Genomic DNA, 24,700 nt, shown 5'->3' with positions numbered 1-24,700 from the left:
CTGGAGGCTCTTTCTAGAATCCCAGGGCCTGAATAAAAACAGACCTGGGAGCTCAGAGAGTGAAACGACCTGTCTAGACTCTTGAAGTTAGTGCAGTTCACAGGCAAAACGGGAATCCACAGGCCCTACTCTCTAGCCAAAGGTTGTGTTTACTGTGCTGGGAGGTTTCTTGCATTTTCTTTTGCTGTCTCCTTGCCCTTATATCTGAACTCCCAAGAGTTCCCCTGCCTTGGGCGATTCACTCCCTGGTAGATGTGGCTGCAGGCCCCACGTTGTCAGAAAGCACTTTGAAAAGACAGAGGATCAGAGCAGCCCTGCCCCTGTCTCCCTCCAAAGGGTTTCCTGATGGTTTGGATTCCAGGGTGGCTGCCCACTCGACAGTAGGAGTCGGGCCTTACTCCTTTGATGGTGGGAGTGTGTATCTGCAAGCAAAATCTGATCCTGGCCCTTGAGTTACAGAGAAAGCTGTGTCTGCTCGGCTGGTGGTCAGTCCCCACGAGAAGGTGACCTGGAGTTGAGCTGCCGCTTTGGCCGTGGACCCGAAATGGGGTTTTAGCTAGGCCAAGCTTTCAGGTGAGTGAGTGAGTGAAGGTTCTGGGGGCTTCTACTTTGGCTCTCCTCCAAAATAACTTCCTGGAAGGCAATCTTTCACCCCCTGGCCAGAGGCTTACAGAGATGAAGTGGCCCTACAAAGAGCACACAATGTAACGTCTGTCTGGGACACCATTAGACAGGGCCCTGGCACAGACTGGCAGGGCACGAGACTTTTGCCACCTCTCTATTACAGAAAGGTCCTTGCTGTGGCTTCAAACTAAGTAGAAGGCAATCTGTTTGTCTGTTATCAGATTATGGCCATGCATTCTGTGCTAGGCACTGGGAGGACACAGCGGAGACAGTCATGGTCCCTGTCTTTGCGACATTTATTAAACGAGCAAATTATACAAGTAATCATTTAAGTAAAATTTGATAAGTGCATGAAAGAAATGTAAGGAGGCTGGGGGGACTATGGAGGGACCTAACCTAGCCTGGTTTTCACGGGAAACTTCTTTTAAATGGTGATGTGTCAGCTGAGGCCTGAAGGACCAGTAAGATCTAGCCAGAGGGGAGCATGAGGTGGGAAGGATCTTGGTGCTCCAGTAGGAGCAAAGAGGACCGGCGATGAAAGTGTAGTCAGCTGGGGGAGGAGTACACGAGATGAGGCTGGGGAAATGGAAGGGAAGGCCACTGCTTCTTTGCCACCACTCTTAACCTGGTCTGAATGACTCCTTTCAAAACAAAAGGGCTAGTTGAGACCCACCCAAACTGTGGTGGCATGTCCCCAGGGGAGGCTGGGGCCTCTCCCTAGCACAGGGGACTCTAACAGGAATGCTCAGGAGAGGCGCTTCTAGCCCCAGCCTGGGGTTCACCAAATGGAGTGGTCCTCATCTGGCAGCACAGCTTGGGGGAGGCAGGAGGAAGGAGCAAGAAACACTACGCCCTTACTTTCCCTACAAATCCTCTCTTACATTTTTCCACTGCTTTGAACTGTTTATTAATACACAACAGAAGCCATTTCCCTATTTAGATGGGTCTGCTGGGAATTCCACACCATCACCCCCCTCCTGAGGTAGATAAAAAACGTTAGCTTTCAAGATTTTATACTTGGATTTCAGAAACTAAATTACATTAGTACGTCCGGTGAGATGGCGCCATAGCCTGTTCCTATCTACATGCTCCAGGCACTTCAAGGCCGATAACATCAGCGTGTCGAAGCAGCTCGATCCAGACAATTTGCAGCTGGCAGGAGCTGGGCCAGAGAGGGGTGGGTGGCAAAATTCTGTCAGAATCCAGAGCAGCCCAGGTTTGATTGTAGACTGGATCCAGGATTTTCGGGTTCTTTCCATAGACCGTCAGCTCTCCTATCTTTAGAAAGAGAACACATTTTAGTCCTACCTAGATGTAAGAAGGAGTTGAAAATTACTCTCCTAAACATTGGAATAGGATAAAATCACTGAGGGTCCAACATTGAGGTTTTCACTGGAGTAAAAGATAGAAGGGAGTAGGGGGCAGAGTGGGAGCCATAATGTGAACAAGGCAGGTTCCTACTGCCTGTGAAATTAGATGTCCGTGTAAAAGCCAAAATACTCCTGGAAATGGTTATTCTGCTTTCTCGAAGACCAGAAGTGAGGGCTTGTTACTAACCTTCTGACTGCCACAAGGTTGTGGAGTAGAGAAAGTGTTGTTCCCCTGCCAGGAAACATGGGAGCTTTCGGAGTTTCCTTTCTAACTGAGGAGAGGCTGGTGTCATGGATGTCTGGAATTTAACAAAGATTTAACTCAATAGAGCAAGCATCCTTTTCATAGCAAAATATTTCAGCTTATTGGGTTATTTCAAATGCATCAAGTAGCATAAAACATTCATTCAACTCTGGCAGCATTTGCAGACCTATTTTTGTAAATAGCCAAACACAGTCTCTTCATCTTCAAAACATGATTTTTTCAAAATTCAGTAGGCCCCCAAGGTCATGTTTCAGGAGAAGTCAGTCCCACCTCACTGAGGTTGCCTGTTCTCTGTGCTAGTGCAAGGCTGGCCTCCTGGACCTCAGGGCCCTGCCAGCTCCCCCACAGGTTCCCGTGTTTGGATGCAGGAGACAGAAGAACTGGGATCTACCCCAACTCCAACTGCACGTTTCTTAACTTTTCTCACAGGAGAGGCAGGCAGTTTACTATCCTCCGTTACCATACCTGAGAGATGGACTGATAATTAAGTCGAGTGGTTCTTTAGTTTTACTTTGTTTTAACAGAAAAGTATTACTGAAGGTTTTTAAAGTGAGGAATCATGATCACCACATAATCACGATCACTCGGAGCTTAGGTTCCGAGGTTGAGCTCTGCTGGATGTTCACGGTTGGTAGAGCAGTGTTCCAAGTTCTAGAAAAACCTCAGTTAGGCTGCTCCCCTCCATCCTGGATTCCCAGGCTGCTCCTGTTAGGTCTTTGCAGGCCTCCTGCCCCAGGGATTAGAAACCCAGAGTCTTTGCTGCTTTTTGGCATTGCCTGGGGAGGATGACCCAAGGCTAAGTCAGGGGACTGTGGTGTAGACAGAACTTGGCAACTCCCATCCCTCTGCTTACTGTTCCTTCCAGGTTGGCAGGCCCTGGTCAGCCTCCCTTGCCTTCAGCCCACCCCTGCCCACACTTCCCAAGAAAGAGCAGACCCGTCATGATCTCTGGACCATGGCTGGACTTCTCTACTAGAGGGTTTCTCTCTCTGAGGAGTCTCACACTTCCCAAAGATCAGACCCATAGTTGTTGAGAACAAAATTAAGTTTTTGCTGAAACGTCAGCAAACCAGAGAACAAACAGCGTGTCTTGAGTTCTCTTTCTTGATGTCTTCAAACAGCTGGCCCTCCTCCACTGGCTCTCCCCCAGCCTCAACTGTCCTCCAGTCTCTCCCGTCATGTAAGAACCCCTCTAAGACTCTGGTTCTGGTTCCTCCTTATCTTACATTATCCTTCTCAAAACCTTGTCCTTCCTAGACATCCATGACACCAGCCTCTCCTTGGTCCTCTGCCTCTCTGACCACGGCTGTCAGTCTTCTTCTGCATACCTCTTCAGTACTGGTGTTCCCCATGTTCTTTCCTCGGGCCCTTCATGTTTATAGATATACGCACACACCAGCACAAAACAAAATCATTAGAACTTACCTGTATTTCTGTTTCTCTGTCTTGTTTGGTGGTATCACAATTCACCCATCAGTTCCTGCGTCAGGAAGAAACCTGGGAGTCATCTCTCTGCCAAGTCTTCCCCTCAAACCCAGATGCAATCAGCCACTGAGCCCTGGCAGTTTGGCCTCAACGTGTTTTTCTTCTCCATCCCCTTTTCTCCAGGCCCACTGACCCTGCCTATTTCAAGCTTTTATTACCTCTTGCACTGCCTCTTATCTGGTCTCCTGGCCTCCAGTTTAATCATTCCTTCCCATTCTTTCCACACTGCTCCAAGAGTGATCGTCTGTATAAATCTGACAATGGGCTTAAAATCCTTCAATGGCTCCCCATTATCTCCAGTTAAAGTCCAAAGCCCTGAACATGGCTTACAAAGCCCTTCATGACTTTAAGCCTTCCTCCCATTCTAGTCTCATCCCCTGCCACTTCACCCCTTCCTATTTAACATTCCAGCAAAATTCAGCGGCTCCTCTTGCTGCTACATAGTCATATATGTCTTCTCGCCATTACTTTCTTTTTGTTTTGTTCCCTACTCCTTTCTTCATCTGATTCACATCTACCTCCTGCTCATCCTTCATGCCTCAGCTTTGTTTGGAGAAGTCTTCCTGGATTCCCCAGGTGGGATAGGTGCTTCTATCCTGTATACCCACAACACTATACAAACCTCTCTTCTGGCACGTGGCATATTATTGAAATTATCTGTTTATTCATTTGCTTTACTCACAGGCCTTTGAGCTCTTCGTGGGTAGAGACTATATTATCTTTGAATCCGTGGCACCCAGCACAGTGCCTAGAATATAAGTGCCCCTAAAATGTGGGACCAGCACTGAATGGCTGAGACCCTTTCATCTCCTTTTCCTGTACTGCCCTCTGCTTTTCTCTCCTGGGCTCAGCATCCTCTGTTGCCAGTGCTTTTTCTTGCTGGCTGCTTCCTGCCAGTCTCTCTCTCTCTCTTTCTCCATTCTGAGTTATTAATTGCTTCAGTGACTCCACTATTTCCTTCCTGTGGAGGACTCATTGAGCAGGAAGTTGGTGATCAGAAAGCATTCATGCCATCTTCTAAAGAGGGGCTCCACGTGTGTGCTGAGCACTGGAGACCTGATTCAATGAGTACCGGTCTCCCAAGTGTCTGCTTTGCTTTACGAGACAGCAGTCCCACGGCCATGTAATTCTGATGTGTTATTTATCTGATGAGTTTATCTGATGTCTCTGAAAAGGGGCTGTGGTATAAGAAACAAGCAAATTAAATTCAAATCCTAGTGCTACCACCTTCAAGGTGTGACTTTGAACATATTACTTTATACAACCTGGTTCTTCAATTTTAAAATGGGAATGCTATTGGCCCTTACTTTGTCTTTTAGGAGGATTAAGTGAGATAATATATTTAAAGCAACAAGCATACAGCTGTGCATATAGCAGACATTCAAGCAGTATTAACTAAATGATTTGATGAATTCCAGAAGAGCCACACCTGGGCTCCGTTGCTCTGCGCAGCTCTCTGCCTGGGCCCAGCCAGGGCTCTTGGCAGAGCTGCCTCCCCAAAATGAGCCCTGGGTAGTCTCCTGCCTCCTCCCCTACCAAACTATTGTCCTTTCTTGGTACTAAGAATGTAACCAGGTTAGGCCTGGGCAGAGGGCTCTCTGAGGGGCTGTCTGGGGATGGTGTGGGTGTAGAGGGGCTGGCCTAGAGCCTTGCTATTCAGAGTGTGGTCTCTGTACTAAGAACATTGGTATCACCTGGGAGCTTGTATGAAATGCAGACACTCAGGCTCCACTCCAGACCTACTGAATCAGAATCTGCATTTAAACAATATCCCCAGGTGATTTGTATGCACGTGAATGTTTAAGAAGCACTATCCTAGAGGGGCATAAATAAGCTCAGAAGGCGCGGAGGGATGTAGGCTGTGCAGGTGTGTCAGAGCTATCTAGAAGAGGCGAAGTCTGCACAGGTGGGAGGAACTGGGGGCAGGGGTATAGTCAGAGCAAAGGAGGTGTTCCTCAGGGGTGTGGGCTACAGAGCTGTAGGGGGCTCTTTGGGTGGATCTTGGTTATTTGTTGTTTCAGGGCCATTTCTTGTGGGTGCCTCAGGAATGAAGTTGTACCTTTGAGTTACAGTCAGTGTCAGTGCGCCAGCCAGGGAGAGACCAGTGGGCAGGGAAAGGCACTCTACCACCCTGAGCCTGGGGAAGACCCTCCAGCAAGGACCTCACGGTCATCTAGCTTAGCAGATGAGTATGGTTTCCCTGGAGAGATGCTTAACCAGAAACTGGCTGACTTCACTGCTGAAGACTCGCCTCGAGCTTGTGCTAGGCTAGACTCTACCCGACTCTTCCACTTCCACCACCAACTGGCACACGTGTCACACACACAAACACACACACACGCTTGAAGAACTGACTTCTCTTTGGAAACTCAGGAGGGGGTTCATACGCATTTGTGGAGTTAGCCCTCTCTGACGCCCCTGCTGCACAGAGCAGGCCTGGGGAGAGGGACTGCAGGCCCTGGGGCTGGTTGGAGGCTGGAAGAGTTTGTTTCACCAGAGCCACCATCTCTCTGCCTTAAGCCCTCTTAGGACTCTGAATCCCTGTTTGCCTTCCCAATAAAAACACTTCCCAGCAACCCACCTAGAGCCTCTTGACCCTTCTCTGTGGGAGAGTTGTTTGTGCATCTCAGAGGTAAGGAAAAGTCCCTGCTGTACTTGACCCCCAGCAATGGGGTGGGCTGAGTGCCTGGTTGCAGCAGAAGCAACTAAAAGTACTAAGAATAGAGTTCTGGCCCTTGGGCTGAGCCTCAACTGTCATTGCTGCACCCTCTTGACAAAGTACCCAGTGACCTAATAGCCAGGCCCCTGGTTTAACCTGCTCCTGCCCAGGCCTGACCCTCTACAGGAGGGAGGATAACAAACCTCTGCCACCATCACTCTCTCCTCTGTGTTCCCACCACCCTCCATGTATTCCTATCTCTCATGCTCTTCTCTCTGCCTTAAATAGGCTAATTTGTGTGCCTGTCGTCTCCCCACCTTTAGACTAAAGTCTTCTTGGCAAGAACCGGGTTTTGGTGTTTTTCCCTCCCCAAGTACATTGTTCCCTGCCCGTGCTTTGTTGGTGTTTAGTGAATATCAAGTTTTTTAAACAAGTGCCAAGCTCACTGATGTTTAATTATTGGGATGACAAAAGGGAAAGAATAGGAGACTGCTCTAGCCAAAAAGTGGTGCTTGCCAGGCATAGTGGAGATTAGAGTTTGGACAAGCTGAACAGGAGAGGAAGGGCAGGGGCAGGAAACACCACAGAGGGGAGAAGCTGTTTGATCCCAGCCCTCTAAATCCATTGTCCGTTGCAGACAAGTGGCTCTTTACTCTTCCAAGGCCAGAGGAAAGGGACCAGAGATGGCAGCTCTGTGGAGGCATCCCACAGACTGCCAGACTATTACTTTGCTATCTTGAGAAATCAAGGAGCAGTGCAGGCCAGTCTCAGTCCCTTGAGTAACTGAAAATTACTGAAAATCCTCAAATGCGATTTGGGATCAGGATCTTGCTGAGGATCCACAAGTCAGTCTGGCCCAGACCAAATGTCAGTGTCCCTTGAATTTCTTCTGTGTCAGCTTCCTACCACGTGCAGAGCTGAAGGACCAGTCTCAAAGACTCCAACCAACTACCTCTATCGATTCCTGGGCCGCATCTCTCCTCACTGTCCCGTGCCTCCTTCCTTACCTTGGGGAACTGGAATCCACGTCCTGGAAGGAAACTGAAAGATCCTTTGGACCACGCTTCCTAAAGCTCCGTTAGCCCTGAACATCTGGTTCCTTCCTTCTCCTCTGGGCCCTGCCTAAGGGGCACCCTGAGTAGAAGGCCCCCAGGAACTCAATCCAGAATCCCTCAGCCTCTCCAGCTCCCTTGGTTTTGGAATCATTTCCACTCTCCTGTGAAAGGCCTTGTCCCCAGAGTCTGTCTTGGCTGAACATGAATAAAAGAAGAAGACAAGGAACTGTCTCCTCTCCACCACCCACCCTCATACTATCTCCTCTTTCTGCCTCAGGCCCTGCCAGTTGATCTTTTTTTTCCCCATTTTTTTGTGTCGTAAAATATATATAACCTAAAAATTTACCATTTTAGCCATTGTTTATCTATTGTTAAAGAAGTTTACACCTTCACCCCTTTCTCCATTGGGTGAGATGGTCTTTCCCTAAAGAGGTTGAATTGGGGGCGGGGGTGGGCAGCAGGACGTGGGGCTCAAAGACCTTGCAGGCCACAAGACTGTATAGGCCAAGACCTGCGTCTCTGTGGTTGAAGGTAGGGCAGGAGCCTCCTCAACATCTGACTTGGGATGAGCTTAAGGGTGGGGATGAACAGGCTAGACCAAGCCAGGCCTCCCGGAGGAACCAAGGTTTCTCAATTTCTGGCTCTGGTTCCTACCTCATGGGTCATGAGGCTTGTCCTCTAGGCCTTTGTGCACAGGCGTCCCCCAAACCACAGCTGCTACAGTGGGTGTCCCTGCATTGAGGTGTCTGCCTTATCTCCCAAACAAAGCCTTTTTGGTTATAGGTTTCCAGGTGAGTGGGAATGGGAATGAATAGCAGAACTTCAATCTAGGACAAGTAGTCCTACCCCTGAAGAAGGGGGAGCAGGATTGTAAATCTTCTTTTTAAAAACTCACTGGTTCCTTGTCTCCCCACTTCAAAAATGAATCTAGTTCTTTGCCATCCCAGTACTAGCTCCCTATCTTTTACCGTCCTTTCCTCTCCCTGTTTCTGAGTAGCTATTTTTGAAAACTAAATAAGGGGTAAGAGAGTAGGAGCTGCCACTCCCACTGGGATAACTCCAGAGCCATTTTGGTAAATTCTCCCACTCCAAGTCTGAAAGCAAAGGAGACCTGAAGGAACCAGATGTTCGGGGCTAAGAGAGCTTTAGGAAGCGTGGTCCAGAGGAACTGTGAAGCTTGCCTCCTGACTCTGCAATTGTGTCATGGCTCCCCGGCTGACATGGTGGCCCAGGCCAAGGGCCCGTTCAAGCATGGTGCCCAGCTACCACGCAGTAATAGTGCTCCTTTTAGACCCTTTCCCAAGCTTCAGTGTAACAGTCTTCCCTCCTTTTGTTCTTAATTGGTGGCCTCAAGTCAGGAGTATATTGTCTGCCACATGATGCCCAGAGGAAATTCTATTCTTTGAAAGAAGATTCCCCAGAGGGAACAAGACAAATAAGGACTAGAGCAGAGCTCTCTTGGAAGATGATGGATGTATGTGATGACCTGAAATTCCCTGGCACATTGAAAAATAAAATATTAAAAAGCAGCTGTAGCTCTCAGTCATGACTGGAGGCATTGTAAATTGGAATAATCCTTTGGGAAAACAGTTTGGCAATATCTATCAAGAATCTTAAAAACGCTCATGCTTTTTGACTTAGTAATTCTATTTGATTTAGGAAATGATCTTAATGCAAATATATATGGATTTCAGTGTAGCATTATTTATAATAGTGAAAAATTGCAGACAACCTGAATGTCTAAAATAAGTGAATGGTTAAAAAGCTATTGTACATTCCCTCTATGGATATTATGCAACCCTTAAACTGATGGTTACAAAAACTATGTAAAAGTATGTAGTTGATTATGTTCTAATACTAATTTTTATAAATACAGACTATAAGATACAGTGTGTTTTTCTTTAAATGTTGTTCTATGCACATGTATTAGTTGGTACTCTCTGGTCACAGTAACAAAATCCAACTCAAGCTAGTTAAGCTAAAAAGGAGACTAGCCTGCAAGAACGCTAGGGTATCTCATAATGTCTAAGGTCAGGCATGTAGTCAAGCCCTGAAAGGGTAGGGAAAGATCTAGAACCAGAGCTTGAAGCCTATGGAGCACTTTCTCTCTCTCTTATGTTTGCTTGTTTCTGAACATCAACTTTAGTTTTGTCTCTCTGCCCAATGGCTTTCTCTGCTACCTAATCCACAGTCTTGAGCTTTACACCTCCTCTTGGTCCCACTTCCCAATTCTGGGGGAGACTGATTGGCTCCACCTGGTCCAAGCAGGGGTAGGATCACATAGAACCAACATGGTACATGGAGGCCCATCCCTATTACCATGAGAATGGCAGCACCAGCTCTCAGAGAAGGGAAACCAAAGTGTTGCTACTATAGTGCACACGAAAGACTCAAATACACTGGAACATTAGCAGAGGTTGTCTCAAAATGGTGAAACTCAAGGTGATTTTTAAAAATTTTTAGCATGTATTACTTTATAATAGGAAAATCTATTAAACTTGCTGTGGCTACAGTTGTTACTAGGTTTGGGATCTGCAGCACCCTCCTCCATTTTGGTTCTCCCAATGACAGTCTCCACAAAGATACTGAAGCTTGGTAGTGCTTGTTTATGGTAGTAAATTCTATCCTAGGAGCTCTTTAAGGAGAGGAAAATCCTCAGCTACTCACAGAGCCAATTTGAGTTCTGAAACTCTAGCTCTAACATAAGAATCCTCTCCACTTCTTTTCAGTGAACTTTACTTTGTCCCAAAACCCTCTGCAGAAGTCTGTATAAGAAAGAGTGCTTTCCTCTACATTCTGCTTCTGGCACTCTGGCTAGAGCTGGAAAGAGAGTGCACACCCAGTGTGTTGACTTTGTTTGAATTGAGTTCTTTTAGAGAACAATCTAGAAGATTGAGGAGATTTAGACTGATAAGAGAGGCCTCCTTGTGCTAGGCAGGATCCTCTGCCCCCTTTCCCATATTCAGGCTTCACAGACTTTTCTCCAACTTTTCTATTCTTCTGTCCCTCTTTCTAAGAGCCACTACCAACATTTGGAGCAACTGTCTCCCTTATATTTCTCCAGGTCTGTTCCAGATCTCTCCCAAAGGCCTTACCATTGTGAGAGGTCTTTGTCCTTCCCTCGTAGTGAGACCTCTAAGGGTCTTAATATGTCCCCAAAGGATAGAAGTCCTAGCAACTGCCTGGCACTGCAGGCAGCTTCTGGAGAAATCCTGGAGAAGGGAAGGTGGGGGATAAAAGTGGGAGCTACTCAGCAATTGGACTCAGGACTTCAGGTCATAACACAGAGTAAGAGCTGTCATTGGCCAAATGACTCTCATGTTGAGATGTGAAGTCAGGGACAGATGGGAATGCCTTAGAGACTCGATGAATAGCCATCTGCAGGAAAGTAGAGAGATCTAACCAATGCCTAGACTACTACTGAATATTTTTGGACAGGAAGTTAGGTTTCTGCCCAGCCATGGACATTGAACATAAAGGCATTGAGTTGTAATTTCTAAATCTTCCTATAAAATATGATATCTAAATGTGCTTATTCCCACCCACTGCCAAGAGAGTGGGGCAAGTGGCATAACCCTGAACAGGGGGACCAGAGCCCCAGGTAGTTTCTGAGCTGACCTCTTAACAAATTGTGATAGAAACAGAGTTGGTCTTTGATGCACTATCTCGCTGTGCCCACGTGTCAGAGAGTGGCCTGAGCTCCAGCTCTTCCCTGCTTTCTTGTTTCCTTATCAGCACTATCCATCATCCTGGCCCTGTTTCTGCTCTAGGTCTGTCCTGCTTCCTTCTTTCACCTAGGAGGACTGAACAGGGTACAGACATGACTCTATTCCAGAGGTAGGCTTTCAGCATTTCATAACTGAGAACTGCCTCTACCAACTCCTTCCTAAAACTAAAGGAAAATTCATGTGTGTTCAGTGAAGAAAGGTTAGATAAAGTTGGTACAAGCACTTTGCCTCTTCATACCTCATTCTAAATCCATTTCAATTTCAATCTTCCTGAGAATTAGTGCTTTCCTGTGGGAAAGCTAAAATTGAATCATGTCTCTACCCTGAATCATCTGTGCTCAGTCCACAAGACAAAGGCAGAAATGTTCAGGACCACGGAGAGCGCCTTTGATCCTGGCGCCGAGATCAAGGGTGGGTGAAAGATGGGGATTTGTAGCTGGGAGCCCAGCCAGTCTGGTCTCCTTCCACTCCTGGCCAGCCACCAAGTATCCCTCTTTTCCCCGATCCGTTAATATTTGCTCCCTTCCTTTACCTAGCTAGGCTTTTAGGAATTAACTTTTTAAACTTCTCGCTCACCTTTCTGCCTCCATGTTATCTGCATCCCCCACCCGTCTTCACTTCTCTTCTATTTTCAGTAAGGAGCCTTCCTCTTCTAGTCCAAGGTTTTGGTTCCATCTCCTCTTGTCTCCTCAAAGACTATGCCCCATCAAACATCTCCTTTTATACCCAGCTTCCTTCCCCTCATCTAGGACAGTGGTCAGGTGTTCACTAGTTCCAAAGAAATCCTTCAGCTCCAAAGCTCCCTCTGGCTGTCATTCATTCTCATTCCTTCCCTTCTCAGTCTGGCTCCTTGAAAGAAGTGCCTGTGTTCACTATCTCTGCTTCCTCATCCCCTATTCCCTCCTAAATCTTCTGTAATCTGGGCTCTATTCCTACCCCTCTACTAAAACTGTTTGCTGAGGCCGCCTATGACTTCTTTTTTCTAAATATTGTCTTTATCTTATGGACCCATCTGTTTATTTGACACTGTTGATTTCTTCCACCTTGAAACTCTACTTGAATGGCTTCCTAGATCTTTTCCTACATCTCACCTTTCTGCTGCTACTCAGTTTCCTTCTTCCACTCATTCCCTAAGGTTTAATTTTCCCCAGGGCTCCATCCTTGCTTCTTATCTTTTTCCTCTGCTCTTTCTCTCTGAAAGGGCTTATTCCCCTCTGTGGCTTCCATCACCATCAGCCCACACCTCTTTCCTGAGGTCCCAAACCTCAAACCCTACTGACTAATGATATCATCTGGGTGTCCAAAAGACACTTCAAAACTCAACATATCCCAAATGGAACTCATCTGGTTTTCCCTGGCAATGTAGCTGTAGCTCCTGCACTGTCTGTCTGAATAATTAGTACCTCTTTCCCAATTACTCCAGACAGAAAGTCAGGACTGTCTGGACCCTTATATTTTGTCTCTAAAGTCTGTCACTCCTCCTCTTTTATATCCTCCTTTCTGTCCTTTCATCTTCTGCTCCTGCTTAGTTCAGGTCCCTGTCATCTCTTGCTGGCACTGTTGTAGTAGTTTCCTTGTCCTTACCTCCAGACTCATTCACCTGCCATCCATATTCTACATGGCTGTCCAAGGGTCCTTCTCCATCTCAAATCTGATCATGTTACTCTCCTGCTTAAGGCTTCATTGGCTCCCCATCATGTTCTGAGTAAAGAACAAAATCAAAATCAAGACCCATCCTTCACCATGATCTGAGCCCTCCCAACTTCACAACTTTATTTCCTGCCACTTTTCATCATATCTTCTAGGTTTCAACTATAGCAAAATACTAACTGTTCCTTGAATATGCAATGCTAGTTTCATGCTTCTGAGCCTTTGCAGATGTTCCCTGAATGTCTTTTCTCCTTCCTCTTAAGCTAACTGGTAAACCAATGTTCTGAGATCTTTTCAAGTGTCTTCCTCTGTGCAGTTTTCTCTGACCATCCTCCCTTTGTCCCTTTCCCTGTACTGTTCTATGGCCCTTCTTACCTTTATGGATAGTTCTTGGGGGCTCATTAAGGATGGGCCTATTTCCTGTTTATCTTTATGAGCCCCAGGCCTACCATTGTTCAATAAGTGAAGGAATTGTAGCAGAGTGGAGTGAGAAGAGGGAGAGGAGGCAGAATGCCAACTGGTCAGGCCCCTCCTCACCCTGTGGAGGGAGCACCTTTTCCACAGATAAAACCCACATAAGCCAGGCCTCTCCTCGCCCTGTGGAGGAAGCACCTTTTCCACAGATACATCCCACATAAGCCAGACCCCAGCCTATGTGGTGCCAGGGCTGCAGCTGTGGGCCAGTCCCTCCCAGGGCACACTGCCAATGACTGTGTGGGCCTCACAGAACCTGTACTAATAACAAGTTTAGAGCTAGCATAGATATAGTGCCCAGTACGTACTATTCTAAGTGTTCACATATATTACCTCATTTTGCCTGGCAAAAACCCTTGACATGGGTATTAGTATTAGTCCCATTGTACAGATGAGGAAACTGAAGCCCAGATCAGGCAGCTAGTAAATGGTGGAGCCTAGATTTATAAACAGAATGGGTTGACAAGTTGATATTTGTTGAAGCTGGTGATAGGTACTGAGGATCTCACTATTTTGCTTTCTCTACTTTTGTGTAAGTTTGATAATTTCCATAATAAAATATTTTTTAAAGGCCAGATGGGATTAAATCAATGGATTTAACCTTTTTTAAGGCAACAGAACCCTTTCTCCAACCAAAATCTTTCGGAAAGCTGATATATAAATGAAATAAAAGTGGATCTACTCTGGTTGAAGGGCAGCCAGACCCTCCTCCTGTTGCTCCCCTCTCACACTCAGCCCCGCCCAAGGCACGGGGTTCGGGGAACACAGTTTAATGAAAATCACTGGACCAGACTAACTCTCAGGGTTCTTCTGGCACTTTTGCCTTCCTCTGGTTGTATTGAGTTTGCACTGGCCATTAGCCTATGTATCCTGTCCCAGAAACAGTGAGACTGGGCTATTAATCATTTCTGCAGTCTGCGGAGAATTTGTTTGAAGGTTTGCAGAAACATGGGTTGCTATTAGAGATGCATTTCAATGTCTGTCTCTGCTGAGTGTTTATTAATAATCTTGCTAATCCCCACTCTAGTTCCCGGATCTAGCTAACTCCTGTCAAATGTCCTTGGGGAGCATTTTAAATTCTCCCTGATTTCTTGGAGCCAGACGCTTCCTTCTGCCTGGATTCCTCTCTGATACTTATATTCATGAATATTTCACATTTAATCTCCCTGATTACATTTCCATGTGATGCTTATGGTGCACTGGCTGCATTTCTCAGGGAAGACATACAGGAAGCCTACAGTAAAGGCTTGAGTTTGCAGGCACAGTGCCAGAGACCTTTGTTCTTGCCACCAGATGGCCTTCTATCACGGACAGTGACCCGAGATGCTGAATGGTGGGCTTTGCAAGGGGCTTCTCAGTCTAGGGCTTTGCACCCTGGCTCAATGACCCAAAGTGACTGGCAGTTTCACTCAGGGATCAAATGCCACCAGGACCTGCCCAGTGGCCTCGAAGACCATGTGTGTCCCTGTGACCCGAGTTGCTCCACAGCTTCCCAGCCCCCACCCAGGCCCCGTCCTTCCTGCACAGTCTCCCTCCAGTGTTACCGTTGCTACCCAGTACTTCCAGCCCTGAGAGAGGAAACTGATGAACTCATCTGCACCAGGGAGGGAAGTTAGCCCCAAATGCCTGAGGGCCCATGTTTTTAAAGTCAGCCCCAGGGAAACGACAGTGAGGCTTGAACTCTCATGGGATGGATGAGGTTGAGGGTTATGGAGGAGATGCTTGATTGGAAGACCATAGATTTAGAAGTCACCAGTGTAAACATGTTAATCCAAACTGTAGGAGACATCAGGGTTCCCCAAGGAGAGAGAGGAGGGCTGAGGGCAGGACTTTGCAAAGGAGACAAAGGGCTGTGGGAGGAGACAGAAATGATGGCCAAAGAGGCAAGATGACCCAAGGAGCACAATGTCCTGAAAGCCAGGGGAGGAAGCCATTTCCAAATGGGTGTGGTATGTGTGACATGACAAATACTGCAGAAAAAGTAATGTGACTAAGGAAATTGGAAATGTGCTAATGCTTCCCTGGTAGGTCCCACAGGCTGCTTTGGGAGTGATCCCTCCTCCCCGTGGCCTAAGGCGAAAGCCAGAGCCCAGCTGTCAAGTCTCCATGTCCCCTGCAGGTAGCACCTGTGAGGCTGTTTTGGCTGCAGAGAGACATGTGAGGCCACAGGAGGCCTGCTTCTCCAAGGCTGCAGGGGACAGGCACTGTCAGGAAGGAGTCTCCCAAGGAGGAGCTGTACCAGGGAGGCAGAGGATGAGGACTGGACAGCCTTGCGGCAACCTCAGCTCAGGTGTGGCAATCAGAGCAGAGGACAGAGACCCAGGCTCTACCCTCAGGAACTCTCAAACCACTATGGCAACACGGCCCACCCAGGCCCTTGCACTCTGGGTGGCCTGAAGGAACACAGATACAGCCAGGATTTCCTTCCCAAACGTTGCAGACTTTTCCCTTTGCCCTTAGTGACAAGCGTGTTTTCATTCCCACTGCCTCATTCTAAAAGGGACAGAAGCCACCGTAATGGTTATATATTCTTCCCTTGCTGGGTCACCAGCAGCCACTCAGATCCCTGGACCTGACACTGTGGGGCGAGTCCTGTAGCGTTCTACCTGCCTATCTGTCTGCTCTCTGCATCCCCAGAGACAGAACGGGCACAGCCTTGATCCTCTCTGCAATCCTCAGACCTTGCACTTACCACTCTGTGGTCCTAGGCAGATGCCTAGGATGGCAGCACCCATATCAATGGCTGGTCATCAGTTTCTCAGGGAGAATATGAATGACTCCAGTGCCTTCCAACTGACTAGGGCAGGGTGGGCCAGGGCCCTGGATCTTGTAGCAGAGGTCTGGGTGTTTTGGAGTGAATAATGAGGCTAGATTAGTGAGCAGCACAGGACCAACCGGCCACCAGCTGATGTGTCATTGTTTGCATACCCAGCCACCCTTTCAGGTTCTCCCAGGAGACACTCCCTAGGTCTCATCTGTAAAATGGAGAAGGCCTCATGAGAACTCTTTTTGTCCAGTGGCTGCAGCCTTGAAGTCTGGCCTGGCTTAGCTAGTCAGTTCTCTGGATCCTGTGACAGGACCTGTCTAGTGCTGGGGAAACAGGGAGAAGGCCTGTCTTGGGAGCACCAACTCTGACTGTAATCCAGACTTAAATGCACAGGAACCCAGAAAGACCCTTCCAAACAAGTACACAGGAAGGGCCCTTAGGAGCAGGGCAACTAGTATGGGAAGTTGGAGAAGGACGTCCTGTGGGTTTAAGGAATTGAAGTGGGCTTTTGGGGGAAGGCTGGGTTGCACAAGACTTTGAAGACAGACACCCAGGTGGGTGTAAGTGGGGCCACAATCCTTGGCTCTTCTACCCAATTCAGGGTCTTCTTCCCAGGGTGGGTGGGTCTGCCCCTCCCTCTCTGAATCTCCTGCCTGCTGCCAGGGGCGAATACCCCCAGAGGCCCAGAGGACAGGTGACATGGCCAGCTTCAGGGCTGAGAGCAGCCTGCCATGTTCACTTCCTAACAGCTCCGTCTGTGCTTTCTCCTCGCAGGACCCAGCCGCCGCCTCCATCTCAGACGGAGACTGTGGCGCCCGGGAGGGTGAGTCAGTTGCCATGAATTACAAACCATCCCCGCTCCAAGTGAAGCTGGGTGAGTGTGTCTGGGGGGTGAGGGAGATGTGGGGAGTGGACAAGGTGCTCTGGGCTGGGTCTGCAATGAGGTGCCACAAATAAACCAACTCAGGCTAGGTAATTCCACGACTCAAGCCACCAAGCCATTGGCACTGCCAAGCACCTTATCTCCTGCAAGGCAAGGAGGGAAGTAACAGTTCTCTGCAGGGCCCAGAACTCTAGGAGGCATCTCTGAGGCCAAGAAGGCTCTAGAGATGCCAGGGGTAGCTGCAGAGATAGCAGGATGGAACCCCAGAGAGAGGGCTGGAAGTGCCATCAAACACTGGACCAGACCAAGAGGAAGCTGTCTTCGAGGTGGGTGTCAGTTGCTATGTCTGAGAGTAGAAAGGAATGAGGATCAAAGCCCAGAAGCTGAGCCCCTCTCCCCATTCCTACCTCAGCCTGTCTGGAGGTCTCAGGGCGTGGTTGGCTCGTTTGAGGGAGCTTTCCCTTTGTTTCTTAGTAACCCCAAATACCTGCCCCCTTTGCGGGCTCACCTCTTCTTGGGAGTTTATCTCATGTCCACTCCAACGTCCGTGTTTGCTCCTTTAAAGCCCCTGGCTCCCGACCATTGCCCCTCGCTCCTGCCGCTGTTCTCACCTCACCCCATGAACACTGCCCTTCCCTTCAGGGGCCAAAGTTTCACTCACCCAAGGCTGCTGACCATAACAGACTTCTAGTAAAAATTTGGTTTCATGACGAGAAGTTACAACACAGTGCATCCAGGAAAGAGTTTACAATTAAATACAAGTCACCATTAGCCTTCATACTCCTCTGTCTTCCCTGCCACCCTCCTGTCCATCTTTCTCTCAGGCTCCAGCTGTCCACCAAATACTGGACGCCTCCTCGTCCTAAGAGCCCTTCCCATCTATTCTGAAACCTTCTCCCTCTGCAGCTGCCAGGACTCCTTTTCAGAGACCTGTTCTTTTACTCAGCTTTTTTTTTTTTTTTTTTTTTTTTTTGCCTTGCTCCTCTCCTTCCAGACCACATCCAGGGAGCCCCTCAGGCTATTTTTCTAAACAAGAGAGCAGCTCTCTCAGTGGAATTTGTTCATCTTCCCAAGACACCAGACTCAAACTGCACTCAGTTTTGTTTGGTTGTTTTTGTTTAATTTAGCAATACAAGTATTTTAGCAAGTATAACTTCTCCTTTACTCTCCCCCACATGTTCTCCTCCCCAGAAATAATCATTCCAAGCTTTTTTGGTTTTTCTAGTTTTATTTTGTGGGGTTTTTTGTTTGTTTGTTTGTTTTTTTTGCTTTATCTCCCCAAATCCCCCTGGTACATAGTTGTATATCTTAGTTGCAGGTCCTTCTAGTTGTGGTATGTGGGACGCCGCCTCAACGTGGCCTGATGAGCGGTGCCCTGTCTGCCCTAGGATCCGAACCGGCGAAACCCTGGGGCTCCGCAGCTGAGCGCGCAAAGTTAACCACTCGGCCACGGGGCCGGCCCTTATTTTGTGTTTTAACATAAGTGGTATCACACTGTGCACATTTTCTGGAACTTTTTTGTTTTTGTTTTCATTTTCCACTTAATGTCTTGGAACCCCTTCCAATATGAGTATAGAGGGAACAACTTCGTTCTTTTAAATGGTTGCATAGTAGTTTGTAGTTTGGCTTTTCCAGTTTATTGTTTGCATTTTTCACTATTTTAAACAATTCCAATATGCTTTTAAAGCAACGCTTTTTTCGTCCCCATTACTTTACCACCAAAGCTCCTCATGAAAATTCCCAACCTTGTCCCTGTTGCTGTCAAGAAAATCACCACCAGGAACTTTAAGGCAAATTGCACCCCCTAGAGGCTTGGAGTGGTAATGGCAGCTGCTGCCTGCTGGAAAGGGGCTGGGAAAAAACTGGAGTCAGATGAGCAGTGGCAAAGAAAGAGAGGCAGAGACTGGGAGATGGAGGCCTGGGTCACAGTAGCTGGAAATGCCCACCCTGCCCTTCCTGTCTGGAGCTCGTGATTATTTTATGAGAGCTTTCCCGTAGCATCCCTCTCCACCAACGGTCCTTTTCCTACCTCTGGGCTTTACTAGAGATGAGTAGGAAAGGGTGGATGGGCTCCCTCCAGGATCCAGACAGCTATGGCTACTGGAAACAGTGCCACACATGAGGCAGTGGGCTACCTGGTGGCCAGTGCCATGAATCTGGGAGGCTCTGGAGCCTTAGAGAACTCAGAAGCTGGCAGAAGAGTCACAAGTACAGCCAGAAGGGCTCCCCCAGCCTCCTGCCCTTTACACTGCCAGCCCCATTCTGCCTCTCCCACTCCACAACCTTCAGTGGCTCCTTTTCCTTCTGCATTAATCCCAAACTCAAAGCCTTCATGCTCTAGGTTTGTAATCAGGGGGAGCCCCCAGCCCCTTAGCACAGGACCTGAGACATGACTGGTGACACAGATGTTTGTTGAATAAATGAACGACCAAATAAATGTATCGTACTTTTCCAACTTGACTCCATCTTCACCCCTCCATCCCATCCAGATCCACACTTATTATACTCATTTCTTAACACGTTTTTTTCCTTTTTTTGCTGAGGAAAATTCACCCTGAACTAACATCTGTCACCAAACTTCCTCTTTGTGCTTGAGGAAGATTCGCCCTGAGCTAACATCTATGCCAATCTTCCTCTATTTTGTATATAGGTCACCGCCACAGCATGGCTGCCAACAAGTGGTGTAGGTCCGTGCCCAGGAACCGAACCTGGGCTCCCAAAGTGGAGTACACTGAATTCAACAACTAGGCCACGGAGCTCGCCCCTCTAAAAACATTTTTATATACACTACCCCTCCTTCCTGGAATGCCTGCCTCTCTCCAGCTCAAGTTGTCACCTGCAGGAAGTCCTGACTGCTCCATCCTTCTGCGCCATCTCTCCCTCTCCAGCCTTTCTCTGGCATCAAGCACAGACTGACTGCCCCACATGGGAGTACACGTAGCTCCTGATAGACAGGCGTCAGCCTCCTCCTGTTGCCCCTCACCATCTGCCTTGGGTTGTGCAGGGCCAATTACTGTCTCCACCAAGCAGGAGGGCCTGGAGTTGGGATCCCTGCCTCAGTTCCTAGGAAAGCAAGGGGTTTCACAATGAAGGCCCAGCCCAAGCTGCCTGAGCAGTAAGGTAGGGTTGCCCTGGGGGCAGGACACAGCTTCCTTCCCATGTTCCCCTGCAGAGAAGCAGCGGGAGCTGGCCCGGAAGGGCTCCCTGAAGAATGGCAGCATGGGTAGCCCCGTCAACCAGCAACCCAAGAAGAACAATGTCATGGCCCGGACAAGGTAGAGACTGCCTGCCCTGCCTGGACCCTGCCAGTCAGCAGCTATCTCTGCTGGTCCTGAGCCTCTCCCCTTTCCTCCTTCCTCAGGCCCAGCTCCTCTGTGAGAGGAGAGTCTCAACAGGATCCAAGGGGTGGGAGGTGGGGGATGTCAGGGCCCCACCCAGTTCCTTGCCAGGCTTGTGTGCTCCAGTTGCCAATCCAATCCCCCAAATTCTTCACCCAGGCTGGTCGTCCCCAATAAAGGCTACTCCTCGCTTGACCAGAGCCCAGACGAGAAGCCACTGGTAGCCCTTGACACGGACAGGTGTGTATGGGGATATTGGGAGAGCTGGGCAAGCCACAGGAACCATGTGAACATAAAGTGGGCTGTACAGCCCACACCTGCTATATTGTCAGAATTGGGGTGTTCCTCAGACAGCCAGGTGCTCTCCAAGGGTGACTCCCCCAGGGAATGGAATTTTTTACATGGAGGTGGGGGAGAGCAGAGAGAGGAAGAGGGGACTGGCACAGTGCTGCTGTCCTGGGACAACGGATCCTATGGCTGCCCCTAGAAAGGGCTCTGATGCGATGCTTAGTGCTCTGCCCCCTCTAAGGGAGGAGCCCTGCTGCTGGGAACACACCTGGCTGCACCTGGACTTTGGGAAAATCCAACACGCCAGGATGATTCGGGCCTAATAAAAAGGTAGAGGGATGAGGGGAAGGGAGTGGCAGCTCTATTTAGAAGGAGGTTAAGGGTGACAATTTATTTAGAGGGGGGGCGAGGGAACCTGTCTTAAAACTGCATTTGCACAGCAAGCATAGTTTTTATTTAGCCCTTGCTGTTTATTAGGAAGGAAGGGGGAGGAATGGGGTATTGACTGATGGCAGCGTGTGCAGGGAGCTTTCTATTTAGTTTCCCAGAGTCACTTCTCTGTCTTCTTTCCTCCACCGCAGCGATGATGACTTTGACATGTCCAGATATTCCTCCTCTGGCTACTCCTCTGCTGAGGTGAGGCCCCATCCCTTTCTGCCCTAGACACCACACCTGCGCAGGCCCACCTCCACGAGGAGAAGGGCTGGGCCAACGCGCCCAAATCTCACCGCAGAGCAGCGACAGGCAAAGCTGTCGGAGCGCATGTGGGGCGGGGCCTTGATGGTTAGGGGCGGGGCTCGGGCCCGGGGTTGGAGCAGGGCTCTTAAATAGAATGGGGTATGAAATACAGGGGACACTTTATAGGGGCGGGCCTGAAATAGGGACAAGGCCAAGCAGAGGCAGGACCTGAGGTGGGAAGTTGCCGGTAGAATGGGGTGAGGTCTGTAGTGGGGCGGGGCCTCGCAAGGATGTGCGTGTAAGCAAGAGAGGCCAGAACTGAGGTGGGGCCTGAGTAGGGGTGAAGCCTGGGGTTTCCGGAGAGACCTGGAATGGGACAGGCTGGGTGCGGATGGCCTGGGGATGCGGCCCGCCTCCGGATCGCCCCGAGCCTCCCTCCCCTTTGTCTACAGCAGATCAATCAAGATTTGAACATCCAGCTGCTGAAGGACGGCTACCGGTTAGATGAGATCCCCGACGACGAGGACCTGGACCTCATCCCCCCCAAGTCCGTGAACCCCACCTGCATGTGCTGCCAGGCCACGTCCTCCACCGCCTGCCACATTCAGTAGCGGGCGGGCCGCTGCGGCCTCCCGGGGCGGGGCCACCGCGGGCCAGGTTGGACAGGGCAGGGGCCACCCCACCCCAGCTCCTCCGCCTGCCCCCGGCCCCCGCGCCCCCTACAGCCGCCAACCTCGTAACAGTCATTGCTTCCTCCTATGGTAGGACGTGTACCTCTGTGTGTTCATGGAGCCGGAGAAACCAAAACCGGGTCTCTCTCCACCTCGGGGGCTGAGGAAGGGTGGGGGCTGTTTGTTCAGTCGCTTGGGGGACCTCACCCAGCACCCTGCCCCCCTCCCCAAAGCTGCAGTCCGGTGCGGGAGACGGGGAGTTGGACGGCAGGGAAGCCAACAGTAATGAATGGGGGAGGGATCAGAAAGCAGGGACTCGGCCCCACCCCAGCGAAGCCATGAAACCCCCAGCCCCAGCCTGACGAGGAAAGGGGCTCGGAGGGAGAAAGGCCCAGGGCAGTCACGGGGCAGGGCCCAGCACCTCAAAGCCCCCTCCACGCGGGCCCTGCTGGCCCATGCACCTATTTGTGTGTCTCCCCTCATCGCCAGATGGGAAGCCTGGCAAAGCTGCCCAGCAGGACATCGCCCCCACCCATCGGATCACTGCCTTCTTCCTCCTTTTTGCCCCATTCACCCCGTTCCTTGCTCTCTGGGTTGCGAGGGAGGGTAAGGTGGGCTTTAGAGCCAGGCCAGAGTTTGGGGTGCTATGATCTGTCTTCACCTGTCCCTAACCAACACGTCTATCTCTCTGCCAACCTCCGCCCCCTCACACGCTGTGTTCATTCGTCTCTGTCCCAGGCCGGAAGCAGGAGGTAAGGCTGGCCTCGAATGCCCCATTCCCATCTCACTCCAGCCCAAGATCCCGGATGCTGCTTCCCAGAAAGAACCTCCCAGGAAGCAAGCTTAGGAGAATACGGTGGCTGCATGTGTGGTAGGGAGAGGTTGGCAGAAGGTGTGTGTGCCTGAGGCTGTCAGGGTGTGTCTCTGTCTCTCCAGATGTCTGTTTCTGTCACGGGTGTGAGTGTCCCTGGTGGGGAAGTGACTGTGTGGTCTGTTAACAGTGTGAGAGGCTGCTCAGCAGTGCAGTGGACAAGAGCCCTGGACTTCGAGTCAGAAGCCTGGGTTCCGGTCCTAGCTCTGGCGTCTCCCTGGGATCGTCAACAAGCCACTTGTGTTCTCCAGGCTTCGGTTTCCTCCACTGTAAAATGAGCAGTGTCTGAAATTATTTTTAAGGTCCTTTCAAATCTGAAGGAATTTCTTCACAGGAATTTCTGTGGAGATGTGCAGGAGGACTCTGTGTGTCTTTGAGTACTAGGGGCTCCCTAAGTCGTATGTCTGTGTGGAAAGGAGAGGGGAAGTTCCTACGGGACCTGTGTGTGTCTGAGCTCGTGTAGATATATTTGGGAATACGTGTGTCTGTGAATGTGTGTGTATAGGGGTATCTATTGTGTGTGTAGCAGTATGGGATGTCTGTGAGTCAGAATGTGTGTCCTGTTGCTTCTGCTGCTGTTGCTGGTTGAGGGGAAGGGGTGCCAGAAAAGCCGAAGATGAAAATCAAGAGGGAAGAAGTGACCAAGGCGCTCCCCTGGGACTGGGCAATATAGACCTGCCCCCATGTGAAGAAAAACAAAAGCACAGATAGCCTAAGACTGCTCAGGTCTCTGCCCCACAAGCCACATATCCCAGGGCCAGGGTGTACACTCCCCATTCCCCCATGCTTACACCACACATGCTGGTGTATCCACACTCATCTGTGTCACTCACACCCTGCAGGCATGCAAAGGACACACCCACAGCCCAGTCCCTGCTGGCTGTTCCTGGGGGTGGGAGCTAGAAGGGGGAGAGGGCAGTGAGAAGACAGAGTAAGGCTGCTGGCTGAGGGAGGGTAGCACCCCTCCCTGCACCACACCCTGGGGCTGCCAGCTCGAAAGTGCTGAGGTGCCGCTCTGCTCCCTCAGCCCCTCCAACCCGTCCCTACCTCCTCAAGTGCAGGAAACCTGCCTTGACGATGAGAAAATGCCAACAGGAGGCAAGGACAGACAAGGCACCTGCAGGGCCCACAAGGCCCATGCTGGCCCCCATCTGAGCCCATCTCTCCCACCCTGGTCAGCATCCCCACCGCTTGTTGTCTGGGCCCCAGAGCCAAGCCTCCTCCTACCACCACTACCACTCTGGGCTCCTTGACTCACCCTTCTAGAACATGGGTACCTCTTCTTTTCTGGGCAGGGCCTCCACCAGGGCTCATTTAGACTGCTGCCTTTGCTACTGACTTGCTGTGTGACTCTGGCCTACTGCTCAACCTCTCTGGCCCTGAGGAACCAGGGAAAAGCTCCCTCCCTACAGGATATTCCTAGTTCCCTGGCAGGCAACGGCTTCTTCTGACTGAGGCAGCGTAGGCAGTGTAGGAGCGGTGGAGAGAGAGAGGGAGCTGGCGGCCAGCAACTTCGGAGTCTAGGGAGAGTGCGTGGTTCCCTCCTTCCCTGTCTGGGAGGTTGGAGGGGAGGAATCAAGGCCTTAGCTTGCCCCCTGCCACACTTCCCCCTTGTAGATACTGCCTTAACACTCCCTCTACCCTCAGCTCTGGCTGTCACCCAGCCAGGTTTCTCCGCGCTCACTAATTTATTTCCAGGAAGGTGTGTGGAAGACATGAGCCGTGTATAATATTTTTTTTTTTAACATTTCCATCGCAGTATTGACCATCATCCTTGGTTGTGTATCGTGTAACACAAATAATGATATTAAAAGCATCAAACAAGCCAGCCTCAGCTCCCTACCTGGGGTGTGGGCAAGGGGCAGGTGGGCTGGGAAGGGGAGAGAACCGATCC

General features: G+C 49.8%; 1 protein-coding gene and 1 long non-coding RNA gene across 13 annotated transcripts in view; one reads left to right on the top strand and one right to left on the bottom strand.

Annotated features, from left to right (window-relative positions):
• Positions 1-24,630, top strand: part of FAM219A (family with sequence similarity 219 member A) — a 48,822-nt gene extending 24,192 nt beyond the window's left edge. For 3 of the 12 annotated variants that reach the window (XM_070590315.1, XM_070590311.1, XM_070590317.1), the window contains 5 exons: positions 16,852-16,951; positions 20,133-20,235; positions 20,458-20,538; positions 21,168-21,222; positions 21,717-24,630. In XM_070590315.1, coding sequence (XP_070446416.1) covers positions 16,852-16,951; positions 20,133-20,235; positions 20,458-20,538; positions 21,168-21,222; positions 21,717-21,875 — 498 coding nt within the window. In that variant the 3' untranslated portion in view covers positions 21,876-24,630. The remainder of the gene's footprint in view (positions 1-16,851; positions 16,952-20,132; positions 20,236-20,457; positions 20,539-21,167; positions 21,223-21,716) is intronic. The other 9 variants (XM_070590319.1, XM_070590321.1, XM_070590313.1 and 6 more) reach the window with 3 other exon arrangements.
• On the bottom strand, positions 1,507-2,296 carry LOC139078648 (uncharacterized). Its single transcript, XR_011531678.1, has 2 exons — positions 2,182-2,296; positions 1,507-1,902 (listed from the first exon to the last, which is right to left on the bottom strand). It is a non-coding gene; the product is annotated as an uncharacterized lncRNA (long non-coding RNA).
• Positions 24,631-24,700: the final 70 nt, after the last annotated feature.

Source organism: Equus przewalskii, chromosome 22 (genome assembly GCF_037783145.1).
Source record: "Equus przewalskii isolate Varuska chromosome 22, EquPr2, whole genome shotgun sequence".
Taxonomy (NCBI): Eukaryota; Metazoa; Chordata; class Mammalia; order Perissodactyla; family Equidae; genus Equus; species Equus przewalskii.
This window is presented reverse-complemented; position numbering and strand designations above follow the sequence as displayed.